The 21,355-nt window shown below is 36.0% G+C and overlaps 3 protein-coding genes across 3 annotated transcripts; 2 read left to right on the top strand and 1 right to left on the bottom strand.

Annotated features, from left to right (window-relative positions):
* Window positions 1-359: 359 nt before the first annotated feature.
* On the bottom strand, window positions 360-5,865 carry LOC100262076 (WRKY transcription factor 72A). Its single transcript, XM_010654072.3, has 5 exons — window positions 5,507-5,865; window positions 3,666-3,740; window positions 2,976-3,515; window positions 2,776-2,889; window positions 360-1,435 (listed from the first exon to the last, which is right to left on the bottom strand). Exons 1-5 carry the CDS (start codon window positions 5,618-5,620, stop codon window positions 494-496), a joined length of 1,785 nt encoding a protein of 594 aa, XP_010652374.1. The 5' UTR covers window positions 5,621-5,865; the 3' UTR covers window positions 360-493.
* Window positions 5,866-17,498: 11,633 nt separating this feature from the next.
* LOC104880060 (uncharacterized) lies at window positions 17,499-17,927 on the top strand. The gene has a single exon (XM_010655270.1). The coding sequence runs from the start codon at window positions 17,499-17,501 to the stop codon at window positions 17,925-17,927; it is 429 nt and encodes a 142-aa protein (XP_010653572.1).
* A 1,670-nt stretch (window positions 17,928-19,597) lies between these two features.
* On the top strand, window positions 19,598-20,221 carry LOC104880061 (uncharacterized). Its single transcript, XM_010655277.1, has one exon. It carries the CDS (start codon window positions 19,598-19,600, stop codon window positions 20,219-20,221), a length of 624 nt encoding a protein of 207 aa, XP_010653579.1.
* The last annotated feature ends 1,134 nt before the right edge of the window (window positions 20,222-21,355 follow it).

Below are 21,355 nucleotides of genomic sequence, written 5' to 3'. Positions count from 1 at the left end.
AGATCGATCTGCCACATTTTCTGATTGGTGTGCTCTTTTTTGCTGGTAATTCTTTAAGGGCTCTTGGGCTGTATGGCAAAATAAATATTTTCACTTGAGATATATTGAACTAGCAATATTTTAGATAAATATCCAATAAACAAATAAGGGGAAACCGATAACTCCTATCAAAATACCATTGAAGAACTACTCATTTTCCTAAAAGTTTAAACTTGTAAGATTTGAGTTTAATATCCATATCATGCTTGTTAACAAGATGTTAAGATCGATCCCCCATGTGGATTTGCTGAATGACTTAATCTTCAAGTAGTAGTTTATCTGCTATGATCAATGCATGTGTAGAGTACAAATTTAAATCGGAGAAATATTGTCACAACGATTAGTCAAAGTATGGAATTATCTACAAGCAGTGTATGCGCGCGTAAGTGTCTTCAATCCTAAAATAGACACATTACCAAAAATTAGGTAAAACCCTTCAATTCTTCAGTACCCATCACTGGATATTATCTTTGTGATCAGAAGGGGAAGCAGAAGCACTCTTAGGTACAGAAAATGGAAATGAAGGCGGGTACGAAATCAAGTTCCCTTGTTGTTGAGAATTTGCAGAAGAGGAACGGTTCAAGTAACTTGAGGCACACCCTACTCCATTATGAGAAGATGCCAATGCGGAGTTCACAGATAAGAACTCACCCCACTTCAAATTATGGCTAGGGTTTTCTCCCTTGACGTGGTTCTCTCCTCCACCTGCACCACCTGCATTACCAACAAATGACGTGATGACAGCAGCTAATGCTGATCGGAATGTCGGGTCGGCTGCGATTGCCTTGGTTGCGGTGGCTATGGTCTCTGTAAGAGATTGTTGGGAAGGAGCCTGGTTGTTGATCTTCTGCATGTAAGGTTGATAAATGTTTTCTTGGGAGGGTGGTTGCATTCCAAAGTTGAAAGGCCCAATCTGGTTTTTGTTGTAGGACGACAGTGCCCCATAACTAGGAAGGGTACCCCAAGATGTTGGTAGGTTGTTGGGATCTAAAGGAGACGAAGATGAAGAAGAAGAAAAGTTGAGGCAAGTTGCAGGATATCTTGGTGCAGAAGGGAAACTTGAAGACAACCTATTGAAATGAGAAGCAGTTGGTGCAGTGAGATCAAGAGTGATAGTTGGGTGTGAATTGGAAGTTGAGAATGAAGAATTGGGGAAGTAGAATTGCTGTGATCTTGAATTTTGGGGTATAGAAAAGTTTAAGCCGTGGAGGTTGGCAGTAGAGGAGGTAGCGAAGGCCTCCATGCCTGGTTGTGAGGTGGAGGAGCCGGAGCGTAGCATGGAGGCGGCAGCAGATGTGGTGGAAGCCATTGCTGTTGCTGAAACAGGAAGTGGGTGGTTGTGAGTTCCTTCATAGGTGGTGATCAAGATGGACGTGTCCTCCGCACATCTTTGCACCTGAAATTGAGAAAGAAAAGTCCAGTGATGATAATTGAAGATCGGAAAGCAAGAAAGTGAAAAGTGAAGCATTCACATTTTCGAACAGGATGTAATCTAGGTTTTCAGAGTTTATACAAGCCCCCGTCTAGATACATACATTCTTTCGTTTTTAGGGCCTAAAAAGCCTAATAGTAAAGCCTTCTCCGAGTCACTTAATAACTTAATTACATTAAGTATATTTATGTTTGTTAAAGAAAATGCAGATAAGTTAAAAATAACTTCATTAAATTAATTTAATGACTTAATAGCTTAAATATAATTTACCTCAAAATCAACTTAAATTATTAAATAATAAATATTAAGTTTTACCAAACATCCTCTTAATAAGGTCTATTTGAGATAATTTTTCTATTTTAGAAGTTATAATTTTTAAAGGGCAATATTAGTCCTCTAAGAGAACATTTGATGAAACTTTATGTTTAATATTAATTTGATTTATCAAAATTAATTTTTATTTAATCGTACAATTAAGTTACTTTATCAAATATATGTATTCAATAAATTTAATAATTTAAATTAAGTTGTCAAGTCACATTAAGTTTTGATTTATGATAAGCTTTCTAAAAGTTTGATTAAAAATTAATTATTTTGTTATATAAATTAAAATAAAGCTTATATAAGAAGTGACACTTTTTGGTAATTAGTCAAAGTTTTCAACCTCTCAAAAACCAATAAAGTGGAATTAAGAGCATACATTTATTTGGTTGATTTCAATGAAAAACACTTTATGCTTAACAAGAAAGTAATAGCATGTCTTAGTGTATTTTCCTAGCTATTACAAATTATTTTTCTATGATCATGTTAGATCAGTTCAGACCTATGCATAGAATTATGATGAGGGTTAATGAGAACTCATAATAGCAACTAGAAGACGAGGCAAAGACATATAAGCTTCTGACATGAAGAAACATCCATGAAGATTCACCTTTCACATTCACAAAGCTTCTTATTTCTTATGTCTTTTTTAAGGATAATTTCTTAACAAACAGAACAACAAATAGGGACATAATTACTTCACTCACATACAAAATGGCACATGATGCAATCTTCTTATGAAATTAAGAGCATACTCGAAGGAGACCGACAAATTAATTGGTTCACTTATTAGCATTCCTAGCAAAACAATATTATCTTGAATACATTCTCGTTGAAATTATTCCCTACTCATGAAAGAAATTTAGGAAATTAAAAGATATTAACTTGGTAACTAATCATTGTTAGGGATGCATGGAGATTTAAATGATTTGATCAAGGTGATGGGATTGTGAAGTATATGAAATCTCAAGGCATAAAATTACCTGCTTTCTCACAGGGCATGATGGTGAGACTGTGCACCGGTAGTATGCTCTAGGGCAAGGGTTTCCTTTTGCTATTTTCTGTCCATATTTCCTCCATTGGCATCCATCATTCATCTGTACAACATATATATACAAACTCAGTGAACACAAATTTTGTTAACTCACTCTTAGTGAAGATGTATATGTTCTAGAATACTAACCGTGGGGGTGTCGCATCTAGCTCGGACAGAAACCCTAGCTTTCTTCAAATGGGTTTGCTCTAAAACTTCTTCATCCCGACTTCTCCCCATCTTTAGAATCTTACTGGGTGGCCATGTCTCAGTAGAGGGCTCCTCTTCCTTGGGTCCTTCAAAGCTATTTTCAGGGCTTGCATTCATCATGTGTTCGGTAGGGGCGGGTTCAAATTTGCATTCCAGCCCTAGTGCAAGTCCTTCATCCATCTTCTCATCCCCTTTTCCTTTACCACTCAGAAAGCTTGTCTTTTTGTCATCCTTCTTAGACTCGGCACTTGAAACTCTTCCTAGGCTAAGGGAGATAAGATCAGTTTCTTCTTCTTCTTCTTCCTGATGAGTAAGAATTGTATCTGTAGATTTCCTAGCTTCCTCATGTTGAGCAATTTCACTGAACTGCATTTGCAGTGACTGGTAGTCCTTCTTGATTTTTGCTAATATCTGCTTCAACCTTTCATTTTCTTCTCTAACCTCGCCCACCTCTTCTTTGGCTGATTTGATCCGATCCTCCTGGAAATTGTGCACATTATAACAATAGCAATAAGAAAGCAAGACTAACAAATACCAAAAGTTCTCAGATAACATGATCTATCTACAAATATATATTGCCATTTCGTAGTCCCTATTAATGAAAAAATCTAGATGCAAAACCCTTCTTACCTGATTCTTTTGTGTTGAGGGGTCTATTGAATTGTTCTCCATGGATGATCTTTCTGTGGCGGCCACAAGATGCACCTGTATACACTTGACAGTAAGCAAAACCAGATGCAAAGGCAAGGGTTCTGATTGAATGGATTGGATAATTACTATCTAAACAATCAGGACTTTTTGATCTGTAACCGAAACATACCCAAAAAGAAAAAAAATTCAAACTGGAATCTCAAACAAAAGCAAAGTGTATGTATCAATGCATATGTTGGTAAGAGTATACAGATATGCTCTTTCCTAGAGAGGCAAGGGGAATATATAGATAGATGAAATTATACGGAGAAGGAAAAAAAAAAGGAAAAAGAAAAGGTTTAGCCGTGTTTGGATGGAATCTGTGACCACTCTATCTTGAAGACTGACGTATCTAGAAGTCTTAGTCATAACAGGTTGGAACCTCTTGATTCCAGGATGTGGTGAAAATATATATTTGGCCAAAAATTAATTCCAGGTACCTCAATGAGATGCACAAGTCCTCGTTAGTCATCCATATACAATGACTTTCGGATACTGAAATTTGAAGAGCATCATTTTGTTTCAACGATCTATTACCATGTTCATATTCCAACCAGTTCAGATAATTTAAGGGTATGGGGAAAAAAAGTATCATTAGCCCCACTCTGGTCATTGAAACAACAAAAAAAGCAAATAGTTTTTTATATAATTAGTAAAATAGATCACCTGCCCAGTAGTTTATACTATAAGCTCTTTGTAATTTCTTTAATTGCCTGTTTGAGGCTGGTTGAGGAAGAGTTAGGGAGCTAAAACCCAAAAAAAGAAAGAAAAAAAAAAGAAAAATATGTCGGCCGATTATAAATATAAATAATAAATAAAAAGTAAGGCCACGACAAAAGACTGACACCCAAGCCAAGTTCCATGGCTTTGGGTCCACTATCCCGATCATGAATTTTCCACTGGGTGTTAGATTTTTCAAGTCATTGCCCTCTTTTTGAACATGGTTTAATTGCATGTCCTACCTGGTACACAGTGGGATCCATTGGATGACAAAGGAACCATCAATGGAAGGTACATGTGAAGACTAGGTTCTTGAATCATTATCATTATGTGGAAATTGAGAACTGGAAGAGTCAACTATTAACAACTAGTCATTATTTTGCATGAACATTGAATTGTATTTTTCAGCTGAGAAAGAGAAATTTGTGGGCGCTGTTCCCTTGAAACGTCCTAAATAAGTTCTTCCTTTTTATTTTTATTTTTATTTTTTTTTGCTCCACAGAATTTCACGGAACTTTCTGCAGATAAGATAAAAGTCTAAAATACAAGACTTTATGTACACACGAAGGCCCGAATCTTTGCTTTTCAAAAAGCTATGATGCAAAGAGAGAAAACCTTCGACTTTTATCCCACCGTGATTCATGTTTTAAAATAGAAATGACAAGTTCTTAAAATGTACAAATTTCTTCCTAATTTTCATGGTATTTGCCTTTCCTTCCTAATTTCTATTCAAATCAAACCAGAGAAATTGATTTTCGCCTCTAATTCCTTTTCCTGTTCTTTCATTTTTATTTCCAATATCCAAATCCAGCCCTTGGTGTAAAAGCAGTTGCATCACACAAAATTTTCATTAATTTAATCATACCTCCAAAGCATGCAAATTCATTGATTCATGATAAGAATCTCCTCTCAAAAGGAAAAAGGACCTCAAAAAGTGACCATAACTTTCATGTAAAATTCGCCCTCTAAAAAGTATAAAGAAAAATCAATATTCTTTCTGTAAATCCAGACCATCAACAAGATATTCAATACCCCATCAAAGATCTTCAGAGAGAAAGTACCTTCATGGAATCACAAACACCCCCTTTATCTCCGCCGTTAAATTTCATCAGGGTTGTCTCTTCTCCCTTAACTGGATCACCAGACACGGGTATCTCCAAAGCAGCAGCCTCCATTTCTCTCAAACTTGTCTAATCAAAGATCCATATGCATGTAGCTGCAGATAATCGGGTCGTTATATAAGGAGAGGAGGAAGCCTCCAGTTTTTAACTCGTTTAAGACAAATTCAAACTCCCCCTGTGCTTATCTTTTCTGCATGTTGCTCCTAAAAAGAGAAATGTCAACAGCCCACATCAAACAAAAACAAGTTGATATTTCTTGTATTCTCGTCCGATATTTTATTGGACAGTTTCAAAGCAGCAGAAAAAAAAAAATGAATTCAGTTTCAACGATTAGAGAGAGAGTCAGCTTGATCTGCCAGTCATATTGGGGTTTTCCTACACATGTATATGATTGTCAGAAAAGCCACAAAATCTAGTCAATATTCAGCGCCAATGTGGGCCCTTGGAATCCTTGCTTTTCTTTTTAGGTTTTTCATTTTTTTTTTCCACTTTTGTTTATGAAGTGCGACATGGGAAGAGAAAAAGAAAATGAGAAGCACAATTATTAGGGATTGGCTGTGGATTCTGATGTGGCTGTGTGTGATTGGACCATCACTGTGTGAATGCTTCCTAGTTTGTTGCTCGAGCACGAAAAGAAATTGTGAATGGCTTCCTGCGTAGATGTTGAATACGCATTCATTCTCCCTGGTGTGGTGGGTATTCCATTTTTTCTTCCTGCGGACTGTTTTTCATGAACACGAGTCGGATTGATAATTACTGAATCAAAGAGGACAAAAAAAGAAAAAGAGAAAAACAAAGAAGAAGTAGATTTGTAGGTGCCGGGCAACACAAAATAGAGACTATGTGACGTGGGAAAGCAAAACTACGCATATTTCATAGGACCTGCGTTGAGGAGATGGTGATATATGAATATTTTCTTACATCTTGCTTCCGAATATTCGACTTGGAGCTCTCTTATCCTTCCTCTCCAAAATATCGTTCAGATGAAAATAGATCACTAGGGTTTAATGCCAGGAACAAAAGCCCTCATCACGCAAATAAAAAATAGAACTGGGAATTAATCATGCTTTGCAAAATTTCATTGTTCTGAAGTTGCAATACTCTAAAGGAGCAGTGCTCCAGAGTAGAATCGTCCTATATATTGCACCCATTATCCCAGAGTGGTAGTACTCCGCACATAATTTTCAAACACTAGCATTTATTTCCTAGAGACCAAGAGTACGCTAACATAAAATTCCAATTATTTCAGCCCTATAATCATGTATCCCAGAGCAGTATTCAAGCTGTATTTGCATATATTTTAGTCATTCCGAAACATGGTAATTTTGAAGTCATTTCCTGTGAGCAAAAAAGAATCTAACATGTGCAAAGTGCTCAACTTGTGAATATTTTTGCTTGAAAAGGTGGGATTTGGTTATATTCCTCTAAGCATACTTAAGAGTATGTTTATGAGTGTTTTTAATTAGCGTGTTTTTAATTGATTTGCTTTCGATAAAGTGCTTTTAAGAGAATCATTTATCAAGAGCATATTTGACAATATTTTTATTTAAAGTATTTTTATTGTAAGTATTTTAAGGAGAATCACTTATTAAATATTTTTTTTAAAAACACAATAAATGATTTTCTAACGCTACAAATAAATTTTCAATTTTTTTGAAATGTTTATTAAATTTTATCAAACATCGAACTTCTTTTCGAAACACTTTTTAGGTTAATTTTTTTTCTTCCTAAAATCACTATTAAACTAACTATAAATCCTCCTAAAATCACCTTTTAAATGCTTTTGATTACTGATTTTTCAATTTTCTAAAAATATTTTTTAAATTTAACCAAATACCCATTTTTCTCCCAAAGAAAAAAACCCTTCTTATGGTAGAAACATATTTTAAAAGCACTATTTAACAAACTCTTAGTACTAAGAGAGATATTATCATTAGGGGATAGTAATGAATTTTTAAAATAGGATCAAAAGGATAATTTTGAGGATAAAGGTTTTGTAAGGCCACCAAATTCTCAATGCCACTCTCTTATAAAAATGGAGGAGGAATATTTTAAAGAACAATCGCCCCAACGGAAAGTAAATAGTTTAGTTAAGAAAAGGTAAAGCTGAGCTACCAATCAAATACCAAGGACATGTACTATTCAATTGAATTTTAAAATACGTGGTTAAGGAATACCTAGTTGCAATATGCCGTCATTAACACTAATACTCTACCTCTCAACTATACTATAGAAGATTTCTTTTCAACATTTATATGTCCATCTTCTTAGACTTTCATCCCCATACTTTTAGGGACCTTATCAACTTGCAACAATCCCATATTTTTAATTACCAACAGTTTTTATGAGCTGCCTTAAAGGATTTTTTTTTTTTTTTAATTATGCTATTTTAGGGTTAAGTTGTATAGATCAGAAGTACACCGACAAGATAAAAGTTTGACATGATGTCAGTGAAAAGAAAAGCTATGAAAAATGGGAAGTTATGACTTGTAAGATCTTTTAATTAAAATCTATTTTATTATTATTATTATAATGTTTGGGGTTAAGTCACATAGATTAAAAATTAATTTCATCATCGATTAAGGATAAGAACTTGACGTGTTAATCATGTTTGATGCTTGTAAAGGGGAAATATCAAGGATGTGATATTATTTTGTCTCTTTACAAGTAATTTAATTTATTATTATTAATTAATTATTAAACAATTAGGTCAAATGTTGTGTGTGGAATTCAGCAATGTTAACTGCCCAATTTGGTGCTAACAAGTTATTATGTCACATGTTTTACCGTCATCATTTTAGCTTTATTATAATTTAAGAAATCAAACTATAGAAAAGGATATAGTAATTATTCAAATGTGGCCGGTGGAATCTCCATACAGTATACAAATTTTAATAACATCAAGCTAGGGATTTATAATTTACTGCATACATTTAATTAGGACTATAAATTATGGGTCTATTCATGAATAGATAAACAAGTGTAGCCTTCATATAAAGGACAAACCGAGAAAAGAAAAAACAAATGGGTGAAAGGCTCAGCAAACAAACACATACATGTCTTTGATGAGTATAAAGTTCTAAATTTGTTAATTTGCTATCAAATACTTGGATTAATCATATAATTTTTTTAAAAAAACTTTAATTGTTAAAATTTATTTATTGTCATCAGTGTTGCAATTAGTAATTGAATCATGTCACGCTTACACCCCCTCACATTAATATCGTAACGATCCGTACTCAACTTTATAGATATTGTCTGTTTTAAATCTAATATTATTTTTATGGTTTTAAAATATATTTATAAGATTAAAAGGAGTCCATACATATATAACGTTGAAAACTCTCTCTAATATATGATGTAGGACATTACAAATGTATCCGCACCTTAGGTGTTAACAACATCCTTGTAAGGTCAATGACGTGTACTTTATTTCTAACTAGTTTTACTTTATGAATATTACCTTAGTCCTATCTATTGATCTAATAGTCTAATGAATTGATTTTCCAATTTATTAAACTTTAGGTTATGATGATCTACATGCCTTGCCTTTTGATTAGAAGGGCACTTACTCTATCCGCAGAAAAGGACTCAAAGCCTTGAGACAGCAACAAGAATATTGATAATTTCAAGTGGTAGTTATTTTATGAGACTAGGTCAATGGCTGCTGAATTGAGTAATTAAAAAAATAAGTTCATTATTTGGGATTTCTTGTATATGAAGTTTGACCTCAGCATATTAATTTAAGACCCTAAATAGCAACTTGATGAATGTGATTAGATTGTTGGTATTATATCTAATTACCCACTTCAGTTATTAATTAGCAACCCATACTCAGTTTACTTCACATGTAGCATTAAAATACAATGGAACTGATCTCAGTGTCAACTTTATAAAGCAAAACTCAGTGCATTTCTAGCTGGTACTCAAATATTCACCTGATTTCATGTCTTAACAATGTATGTGGACATGGCTGACCAACTATGAGTAAAAATTAATGAAAAAATTATCTAACAAGAAGGAGAAAGAAGAGATAATTAAAATATAATTAAGTTTTTGGTCCCATTAGAGCCTTTTCTAATCTTTTCTTGGTCAAATGGAAAATCAGTAATATTAAGATATGAGTTATTTGACCGACCATTATCTCTTAATTCATTTGATCAAACACCCTTTTTTTCGTGTGCTTGCCCTCTTGATATTCTTTCTACAATTATAAATTTTGAGCTAGTTAGATATCATCGCATGTTAAACAGTGTTAGATGGGGAGCAAGAAAGTATTGTTTACAAATTTTTATTTTTGATGAATTTATGTGATTATTAAAGTTTATATTTTCTTAATTTTTTTGACATAGACTAAATTAACACAAATATGTTTAACGTGCAGACATACATGTGCAAAGTTATACCAATTCTCTATGTTTTGATTATGAATGGTATAATCATAATACAGGAAGTATTTTTTTGGCAGTATTAAGAAAATAAGACCCTCAATTCTAAGGTTGGGCCAAATTATAGTGAAAATTCTATGCAATTAATCAATACCCACATGTTCAAAGGCTTTGATATTTTGCATATAGCAATATTCTAGGTATAGGGATTTAGGTGGAGAAAAAGAGGTAGATGATTGATAACGATTTAAAAATGAAAGCCAACCTGCCTTTGGGAAGACTAGTCATTATACTAGAAGAAAATGAAATATATAGTTGTCATTACGATTTCATGACGTCTAAAAATAATGTAAATGGTCAATGAGTTAGATCTTTCTAATTAAAATTGTAACCATTAGTTTGATGTTTGGGCATCCTTAGTGTTGAGTTGGGTTTGGGCGTCCAAGTGGGCTGACCTGACCCGACCAAAATAAATGAGAAAATGGGAAAGCAATTTTTGGGAATATAAATAAAAAAAAAGTAAGAATATAATTCTTTTAAAGAAACAAAAATGTCATATCTTGAAGTTATATTTAGTTTTCTCTGTGAAAAGAAAGTCAAGACTCTTGTGCTATGAGAAACGAATGATTCTCGTATTCATAGTTCCATTCATAATTTAACGCGATAAATTTGATTAGTGAAACAATTAATTTAAATTTTGGGGCATTTAAGAAATTAATCGAAAATCTTATTATTCATCACTTAGAATATTAATTCATAATTAAGTCCATTTTTTTCATTGGATGCGAGTATGTATTGCTAAAATATGTATACATTAAACTATCATGGTTGATACATGGGATGGGATTCAAACAAAAGAAAAATAAAAATATATGAAAAATTATAATATTATATCATAATTGACCCGGAATAATTGGATAATCCTCACCTATTTGTGAGTTGTTGATTCCATAGTTGACCTCCTTTTTAACCTGGGGTTGGTCAAAGACTTATATTGAAAAGCTAAATAAGGGTGGAATATGATGGACTAGTGGCCAACTTGATGGAAGCTTCACCATGAATCCACGAGGTCGAGGTTGTCTAGACGGTCCCAATTAACTGGCTACAGCTTCAATGGAAAGGATTTTCAAATATGGGGTATGCTAGGGCCCCTGATTGACCCAATGGAAAAGGACCTTGGCCCTTCTCCAAGGGGCTTGAACCATACAACAAACCACACAATTCAAATGGGACAACTCCATTGAAGTTGATCCTGAACCTTCGGTACCCATCATGACCTCATTTAACTAAAAGGAAGATAGAATGTGTCGACATTTAGAACGCGTCACTATATTTTCATCTATTTCACGGCACCACCTTATCACATGTTTGGTACGTGGGAAAACTTATATATATCAAGAAAATATTTGGTATGTACAAATGAAGAGTAGGAATGGACATGTCATTCATTTTCTCATCAATTTCTATGTTTAGGTAATTTAAGAGACAATAAAAATGAAATCAAGAATGATTCCAAAGAAAATGAAATTTTACTTATAAGAAGGATCCCAATTCATTTTGAGGAGAGCTATTTTGATTTTTTAGTTTAAGTTATTTTTAAAACATTATTCAAAAATTAAAAACCAATTTTTTTTGGATAAGTTATTTTTAATTTTTTTTTTGATTTTGTAAAAACCAAATTGTAAATTAAATTTATATAATATAAAATAAATTTAATTCAAGTTTTATTAAAAATAAAAATAATTTTGTAATTACATATAAATTAAAATAATAAATAATTTTTAATAAAATATGAATAGTGATATTATGATATAATCATAAATTATGTATTTTTTTATAAATACTATAAAAATATGGATATTAACATAGAAGCATAATTGGTTTATTTTATTAACAATAAATAATAATAATTGCTAATTATATTTTTTTTTAAATTATTTAACTTATTTCTTTATTTAATTTTTTTCTCAAGAAGAACAACCAAATAATGACATTAATTTTTAAAAACAAGTTTGTTTTTAAATCACATGTTGATCAAATAAGTTTTTGTTATTTAGTGAAAAAAAAAATCTAAAAGATGTTTTTTTAAAATGAAAATAAAAAATTATTTTAAAATATGTATAGTGTGAGAGTTTTTTTTTTTAAAAAATAAAATATTATTTTAAATTATATGTGCGGATATTATTATCATTTTTTTTTTCATTGTGATTGTTGTTGTTAGTTAACATAGAAATAAAAACAAATGATCATTCCAAACTTACATTCCTATATGCATCTAAAAACGAGAATTGGAATCACCTAATTCATTCCCATTCAAGGAGAAATAAGAATAAAAAGAAAATTTTCATTTCAATTCCTTATTTTCATGTACCAAAGATGATCCAAAGGAATCTAATTGTTGACATAACAAAAAATAACACCAAATGACACCATATTTTTCTAACCACGATTTTAGAAGTAATGATATCCGGATTTCTTGATACATATTTGGCTATTGAGCTATGAAAGATATATACAAAGTTTAATATAAATGCATTATTTTTTATTTTTTAGTTACAATGTCATGTTATTGTAAATGATTGTAAAAAATGTCTTGTGGTCTATTAACCTCTATAATTCTAATATTTATGGATTAACCAATAATACATTATATATATATAAATCATATTACTTGTATTTACATTTTTCAAAATAAATTAAAAAATGTATACAAGATATATTTGTACACCCCAAAAATAATGCACCCAAACATGTGTCAAAACATGCATCCAAATAACTGCAATATTTATCTAACCAAGTGAACCTATCCCAAAATGTTTCATCCAACCATACTATACCTCCTAATAATACATTTGGTATATGAAATCAAAAACAAAAAAATGTACCTGAAATTAATTATCCTAAAATAAAAAATGGTATTTCTTTGCAAGTTTACCCCAAAAAACCTTATCTCAATCCTAACAAGTTTGGAAAAACCTGCCTAAAAGCTATTAGCTTTATACAACAACATGCATTCATTATTATTCTATACAATAAATAATACTTAGAGGGTGTTTGTTTTTTTTTTAACTTTTTGTTGAAAATAATTTGTGTTCAAACTTTAGATTGTTTGTTTTTACATTTTTTAATGACTTATTATAAGTTTTTAATTGAACACAAAAAATCAAAATTTTTAATTTTTTTAAATTGAAAAAGTAACATGCTAGTTTTCTTTACTTTTTAATGCTTAGAAATAAACTATTACAAAAACAAACAATCTAATACTTAATACTATTAAACACTATTTATTTTTAAGATATATTTATAACTAAGTAAAAAAAGAACAAAAAGCACCTTAATCTATATCTTATAACATTGAATTTTCTACTTAATTATTCTTCTTAGAGAGAAATATCATCTAGGATAATACTTCATCTATATCCTATAACATTGAATTTTCTACTTAATTATTCATCTTAGAGAAAACTAATAATAATAATACTAATGATAATATATTTGTGCTTTTTAGGTTGATATTTTAACTAAAAGTGCTTTTTCATTTTAATTTCTCTTGGAAAGTGAAATTTATCATAAATAAAGGAATGCAAAAACCATTTTATCTTTTTTGTTGTTACAAACACAATATATTGTTTATTTTAGTTAGTTTCTCTAAAAGACTTAATAGGTTATGATTCCATCAATTAAACATTGTTTGGATCCAAAGAAAACCATGAAAAATGGAAAAGAAAAAAAAAATCTCTCTTGTAGGTTCTCAACAACCAACACAAAGTAGTATGACACAACACGAACCTAAAAAACAAGAAAGCAAGTGGTACCAAGAAAAGGATTTTTGAGGTTATTGACATAGTTTCTAAATCCAAATCCAATGCAATTGTAAACGTTGAATATGATGTTAAGTGGTATATACTCATGGAAAGGAAAGTGGATTTTCTACAAGGTTTATTATTACAAGAAAAGGAGTTTGTGTAAATAATTACTTACAAGTTACAACATGATCATTTGGAGTCTAGCTCTTTGCTTTCCAAATTTAATTGTGATATTAAGTTCTATTTGGATTAAGCGATCATAGGCTTCTACAGAAACATTAAGCAAGGAAGACTAAAAATCTCAATCTTAAAACATTTTTCATTCTTAAATTTTTTTTAAATTCCATCACAATTTTATCACTATAAAGAGTTAGAACAAACAAATAAATACATGTGAGATATATTGATCCTAGATATCTCATATTTAAAATTCATGTAGCAATCTCCTGTAAAAACACTACTTTTTTTTTCTACTCTTATTTCTCTTTACAGAGATAAGAAACAATCGAAAAATCTCCATGGGAGATGAAAGAATTAGTTATGAACCCAATTTTTTTTCTCTTATTTATTTATTTATTTGTTTTTGTCTTAAGCCTCTACGCTTCAAGTCCTACAATCAAAGGATATAGAAAATCCATTGAAGTTAAAGCCAACACAACATATTTCTAAAACTAAATTTTAATATATGAAAATTGTCATAATTTGTAATTATAACAAAACACATCACAAAATATAATATTTTTTAAGTATGATTTTTGAACCTTTTAGTCTTTGTTTCGTTATAGAAAAATAAAAATAAAAAATGATTGCAGCAGATACAAGGAATGAAAGAAGAAGAAAATGGAAGTTAGAAGATTTTGGAAGTGAGAGAATGAAAATGTAGTTTTCATTTTTTTTATTAAATTGATTGTTGTACATGTGCTTTTATACCTGAATTTATGAAACCTAACTTTAGTTACCAACTGACTATAGTTACAATTGCTTTAGTTAGCTAGCTTCCTAAATGAATTCAACTATAGCTTAACACCTTCCTTAAACACAATATGGAGAGACAACAAGGTTGAGCTTGGCTAGCATATATTGAAACCTGGGAATAGACAAAGACTTAGTGACAAGTTAACCACTTGTTTTGTAGAAGGAACATAAGACACCGCTAGCTTTTGAGCTAGCACCTGCTCAGGAACATAATGCACATATACTTGAATATGCTTTGTCCTAAAATGAAACATCAAGTTAGCAGCTAGCGCCTTAACCCCTCGATTATCACACCATAAGACGAGTGTGTTGATAAGAGAAACTCCAAGTTCTAAGAAAAGAGAGCACAACTAGGCTACTTCAGTTGATTCATGAGTAAGGAAATGATACCCGACTTCGGTTGATTTAACAACCATGGATTGTTTGTGGGAGCTCCATGTGAGAAGATTAGTGCTAAAAAACACATAGTAATTGGTTGTAGAGTGACGATCATCAATAGAATTCATCTAATTTGCATCTTTGTACACTTGAAGATGTAGAGATGAAGTCGAAGTGCAATGCAATCCATGATGGACTATGCCCTTAAGATAACATAATACTCGCTTGCATGATGAAGTCGATTGTTATAATACTTTCTACAACTTATAGACATGTTGGGGAGAAGATGTGCTAACAAATCCAATTGGTTGGAAAATATAAATGGTTTCTTCAATATCTCAATTGAAGAAGGTATTGTTGAAATCAATCTAAAAAATCTCCCAATGATATGTTAGTTGGTGTAAAAATGACTCGAATAGTAGAAGCTTTGATCATCAAACTAAATGTATCAATAAATTCCATGCCTGCATATTGCTGAAACCTTTGGCTAATAATTTGGCCTTGTAACAATGTATGGTACCATTGGGATTATATTTGACACGAAAATCCATTTATTGTCCATGACATTCATAGACAAATGAAAGGGAACCAAGGTCCAAGCATTGTTCCGGACCAAGACTTGATATTCTTTAAGCATAGTTTTGATTTTTCAAAGCTTAACTAATGATGATATGAAGCTAATCTAGGGATGAAATGGTGGTAAACCAATAAGTAACATGGTTTGGAAGTAGTTTGGCTTTAAATGTACCCACTTTTGAACGAGTGGTCATGGGCTGAAAAAAGAGAGTTGAGATAGAAGATAAGGAAATATTTGGTGAGGGTACAGAGGGAGACACTTGATATTATGTAGCTGGACAAATGGAAGGATGAAAAAAATTATGTACAATGGTTTGTAAAAAAGGTATAGTGAAAAGTGTAGATGAAGTGTATAAAGTAGGGTTAAAACTATTTATTGGTGGTGATTGTAGGGACCCTTCCCCCTGATGACACGTGGCGCGCCTCGCTGTCCGAAGCAACTCCATCTGGACTCCCCAAAGAGGGACACGTGGCGCGCTCCCCTATTCGGACTACCTCAGGAAGAAGTACACGGCACTCGCGAGCTTCGCATCTGGATGATAGCATATCCTATCCGGATATATTGTTCGGATCGTTGACTAAAGTAAGCAAGTCTTACTACGTCATTCCGACAGCCTGCCATGGCCCACGTTCCGCCACCTACAGAGCGAAAGGATAGGAATGATGGCAAGTCACCTCCCACGATCTCTGACAGCCGCGACGCCTCCCACGATCTCTGTCAGCCGCCCGTAGGGTGATGATGGCCCTGCCACCACCTAGAGGCATCATGACAAACCAAAAAGTCTCCCTACCATTAAAGAGGGAGACAGAGCTTCTGATACTATATATAAGGACCTTCACACAAGGAGGAAGGTAAGCTTGTTACACCTAGTAAAAGGTCAATTGCTTAATCTCTCTAACCATGGTTGACAAAACCATCGGAGGGTGTGTCCGGACACCCTGTCTGGACACCTTTTGCAGGGACGACTGAACCAGAACTCTATCTTGGTTGAAAGCGTGCATCCATTTGGCAGCTACATGAATCATCGGGACGCAAGGCCTCAACATTGGCGTCGTTTGTGGGAACTCACTGATTCAGTCGCCGGCAAAAATGTCCACACCTTCCAGAAGCCGCTCGTCTGGTAGGGGAGAGGAAGATAATTTTGAATGACGCTGAGCCATCGAAAGAAGACAGTTGGCAAGCAAGCGACAACTGCAAGCTCTCCTCCAGGAGACAGTAAGATTAAGAGAAGAAAACGTTGTGTTGCGCATACAAGCTTCATCGACGGGGCCTCCCCGTCGTCAGCACTCAAGAGGCCAGGTAACAAACTCAAGGCCTGACCTAGAGTCAATATATCCTGGGACAGTAGAAGCAATCCCTGAAACATGCAACGTTAGGCCACATGAGCCACACACGCCCATGCACCGAGTTCCCCATGAGGAAAGCTCAAACTCTACTAATTTTTCAGCAAAAATACAATGGTACAAAAAACCCCAGTTGTTAGACTCAATGCGCGCGAGACTAGGCCCACAGGAGCCTAGGAAGCCAAGGTCGCCAGTAACCACAACCTGGGGAGCGCACCGTGACCCTATGATCACCCCTATGGTGCAGAATGTTCACCCGCACTTAGCGGTACGACAAGCTGGGAGGAACCTCCCAAACGAGCCACCCATTGGCTCCATCAGCAAAAGGCTAGACGACATGCTCTCCATGCCTTTTTGCTCTCATATTATTCATTACGAGCCCCCAAGGGGATTCCTCGTGCCTAAATTCTCCACGTACGATGATCCAGCGACCCCTTCGACCATATCATGCATTATCGACAGCTCATGACTCTCGATATAGGAAACGACGCGCTGCTATGCAAAGTATTCCCCGCCAACCTACAAGGGCAGACCCTCTCATGGTTTCACCGCCTACCTCCCAACTCTGTGGATAATTTCAAGGACCTGTCGGAAGCCTTTGTGGGACAATACTTATGCTCCGCTCGGCATAAGCAGAACATCAGTACTCTGCAAAACATAAAAATGCAGGATAACGAGTCCTTAAGGGAGTTCGTGAAGCGGTTTGGTCAGGCCGTACTACAGGTAGAGGCTTACAGCATGGACGCTGTCCTGCAGATCTTCAAGCGAAGCATTTGTCCAAGCACCCCATTTTTCGAATCACTCGCTAAGAAGCCTCCTACGACGATGGACGACTTGTTCCGGTGTGCAAGCAAATATTCAATGCTAGAAGATGACATACGAGCAACCACCTAGCAAGTCTTGGTTGCCGGATAGGCATCTAGAAGTGGTGCGGAAAGAAGTGCCAAACTTTCGGACCGGCCAAGGCCGTCCGATCGAAGGCAGGAAGGGCCAAGTCGCCCGGAAATGCCGCCCCTCACACCCCTTTCCATATCATATAAGAAGCTTTTCCCTATGATCCAAGACATGTCCGACTTCAGGTGGCCTAGACCCCTCGGAACGGACCCATCCAAAAGAGATCATAGTAAAAAATGTGTCTACCATAAGGAGCATGGTCACACAACGTAGGCGTGCAGGTGCCTCCATTATTTGGTCGAAAGGCTCATAAAGGCGGGACATTTAAAGCAATACCTCCGCTCAAATGCTAGAGGTAGAGGCGCCTCTCGAAATCACAACTCTGGAACCCCCAGGGCTCCAGCCGCCCCCAAAGCCATTATAAAATATATTAACGAAGGCCCATTCGACGAGGAGTACGACTCCAAACGAAAGAGATAGAAGTTGTTGCGGGCAACATCGGTGCGTGAGCATGTCAACTCCATTCGGCCTGGGATAACTGGCGGGGGCCCTCGCCCTATAGATGGGACAATCATTTTCCCACCAGTAGACCCCACACGGATATTGCAGCCGTACCGCGACGCCTTCATCCTGTCCTTAGAGATAGGAGACTTCGACGTGAGACACATGCTAGTTGACCCGGGCAGCTCGACCGATCTTATACAAGCATCGGTCATTAGCCACATGGGGCGCAGTCTCACAGGCCTCGAAAACCCTGGGCGAATCTTGTCCGGATTCAACGAGGCATCAACTACTTCCTTGGGAGATATTGTACTGCTAGTCCAAGCTGGCCCAGTCACTCTCAACGTACAATTTTCGGTGGTACAAGATTTATTACCCTTCAATGTCATCTTGTGGCGCACATGGCTGCACTACATGAAAGTCATCCCCTCTACGTATCATCAAATGGTAAGCTTTCTTACCAAGGATGGGCAAGTCGACCTATACGGCAGCCAGTTAGCCGCTCGCCAATGTTACCAGATAGCACGAGAAGCAGGGACCAGCCAGGAGGATACACCCCTCCCTGAGTCCAGCCATGCACTTGACCAATAGCAATTATTGAGTCCGGTGGACAAAGATCCCCCAATAGTGGATCCCTTGCAGGCGATCCAAATTTCTGAAGAAGGTACTCACCTTACATATATCAGTTCCCTCCTGACACCAAAAGAGACCCGAAACATTTAGAATGCCCTCCGACAAAGCCATGACGTCTTCACATGAGCACATTCTGATATGAAGGGAATTCATCCCTCCATCGCCTCCCATAGGCTTAACGTCTTGCCAACAGCAAGACCCGTTCGACAGAAGCTTAGACGTTTTCACCCGGACAGGCAAAAGATTATCCGGGATGAGATTGACAAGTTGTTGGAAGCCGGATTCATTAGAGAGGTGGAGCCTCCCGGTCATCAGGATCTGGAGTAGGGCTCCTACTGCAATCCCCAACAAGAGAACATCTGGAGCAAGCCATCCTACTGGGGTTCCCCGCCTCTAACAATGAAGCGGAGTATGAGGCCATCCTATCCGGATTGGACCTCGCCCTGGCTCTATCCGTCTCCAAGCTCCGGATCTATAGTGATTCCCAACTCGTAGTAAGGCACGTCTAGAAGGAATACGAAACTAAGGATGCACGCATGACGCGATATCTGACTAAAGTAAGGGACACCTTACAATGGTTCACTGAATGGACAATAAAAAAAATTAAACGAACTGAAAATGGACGTGTCGACGCCCTGGCAGGCATAGCTGCTTCCCTCCTCATCAAAGAAGCCATATTATTGCCTATACATGTGCAAACCAACCCTTCTGTCGCGGAAGCCTCCACTTGCAATACCATTGAGGCAAACCAAGCAGACGACCAAGAGTGGATGGAAGACATTATAACGTACCTCCGAAAGGGCACTTTGCCCGAAGAACCCAAGCAGGCACACAAGATCCGGGTGCAAGCCTCCCATTTCACCCTGATCGAGGGGCACTTATACAAACGGTCATTTTCAGGTCCCTATCTCAGGTGCCTAAACCACTCAAAGGCCCTGTATGTATTAGCTGAATTGCACGAGGGGGTATGTGGAAATCATTCTGGAGATCGATCTCTGGCGCACAGGGCCCATTCGCAAGGGTATTACTGGCCCACGATGAAAAAGGATGCGACAACCTATGTCAAAAAATGTGACAAATTTCAAAGACATGCCCCCATACCACATGTGCCATCAGAGAGGTTGAAACCAATTTCAGGCCCCTGGCCCTTTGCGCAGTGAGGCATGGACATAGTAGGACCCCTACCAGCCGCAGCCGCCTAAAAGAAATTCCTGTTCATTGCCATGAATTACTTCAGTAAATGGGTGGAAGCTGAAGTATACGCTAGCATCAAAGACAAAGATGTCACCAAGTTCGTATGGAAGAACATCATTTGCCGCTTCGGAATCCCCCAAACCATTATAGCCAACAACGGTCCACAGTTTGATAGCATCGCTTTCCGGAATTTCTGTTCAGAACTACACATCCGGAATTCATACTCCACACCGCGTTATCCTCAAAGTAATGAGCAAGCAGAGGCCACAAACAAGACCCTTATAACTGCCTTAAAAAAGAGGCTTGAGCAAGCCAAAGGGAAGTGGGTGGAGGAGCTACCCGACGTCCTGTGGGCTTATCGAACCACACCCGGACGTCTGACAGGAAACACTCCCTTCGCCCTCGCATACAGTATGAACGTAGTCATTCCTACTGAAATAGGGCTACCCACTATCCGGACCGAGGCAGGAAGGCAAGATGATGCAAATGCGGAGTTAGGAAGAAACTTGGACTGGGCAGACGAAGTAAGAGAGACCGCATCCATCCGGATGGCAGACTATCAATAAAGGGCAGCCGCTCACTACAATCGCAAGGCAAGACCCAAAAGTTTCAAAAATGGAACACTGGTCCTTAGGAAGGTTTTCGAAAACACTGCTGAGACAGGAGCAGGAAAGTTTCAAGCCAATTGGGAAAGGCCCTATATAGTGGCCAAGACAAGTGAAAGTGGAACCTATCATCTACAAAAGCTAGACAAAACCCCATTGCTCCGACCATGGAATGTGTCCAATTTAAAGCAGTATTACCAATGAAAGAAAGATACAAGTACAAATGTGAATGAGTATGTTTTATTAATACTTGTGAAAATTGTATACAAAAAAGGTTCTCCGGACTACTAATACAGGGAGAAACAACAATAAAAATTACAAAAAGAAAAAGCTTTCATTGGGAAGGCTTGTGGCGCAACTTTTCCTCATCACCCGGGAGAATCGAAGGGATGTCCCGCTTGATACCATGCTTCTTCATACAGCAACAATAGCCGAAGAAATACATCTCGTCTACCTGCTTCTGGTAGTCCGTCTCGAGTTCTTCCTTTTGCGCGA

This window comes from Vitis vinifera, chromosome 1 (assembly GCF_030704535.1).
Source record: "Vitis vinifera cultivar Pinot Noir 40024 chromosome 1, ASM3070453v1".
Classification (NCBI taxonomy): Eukaryota; Viridiplantae; Streptophyta; class Magnoliopsida; order Vitales; family Vitaceae; genus Vitis; species Vitis vinifera.
Note: the sequence above shows the minus strand (reverse complement) of the source record. Positions and strands in the feature narration are given on the sequence as shown.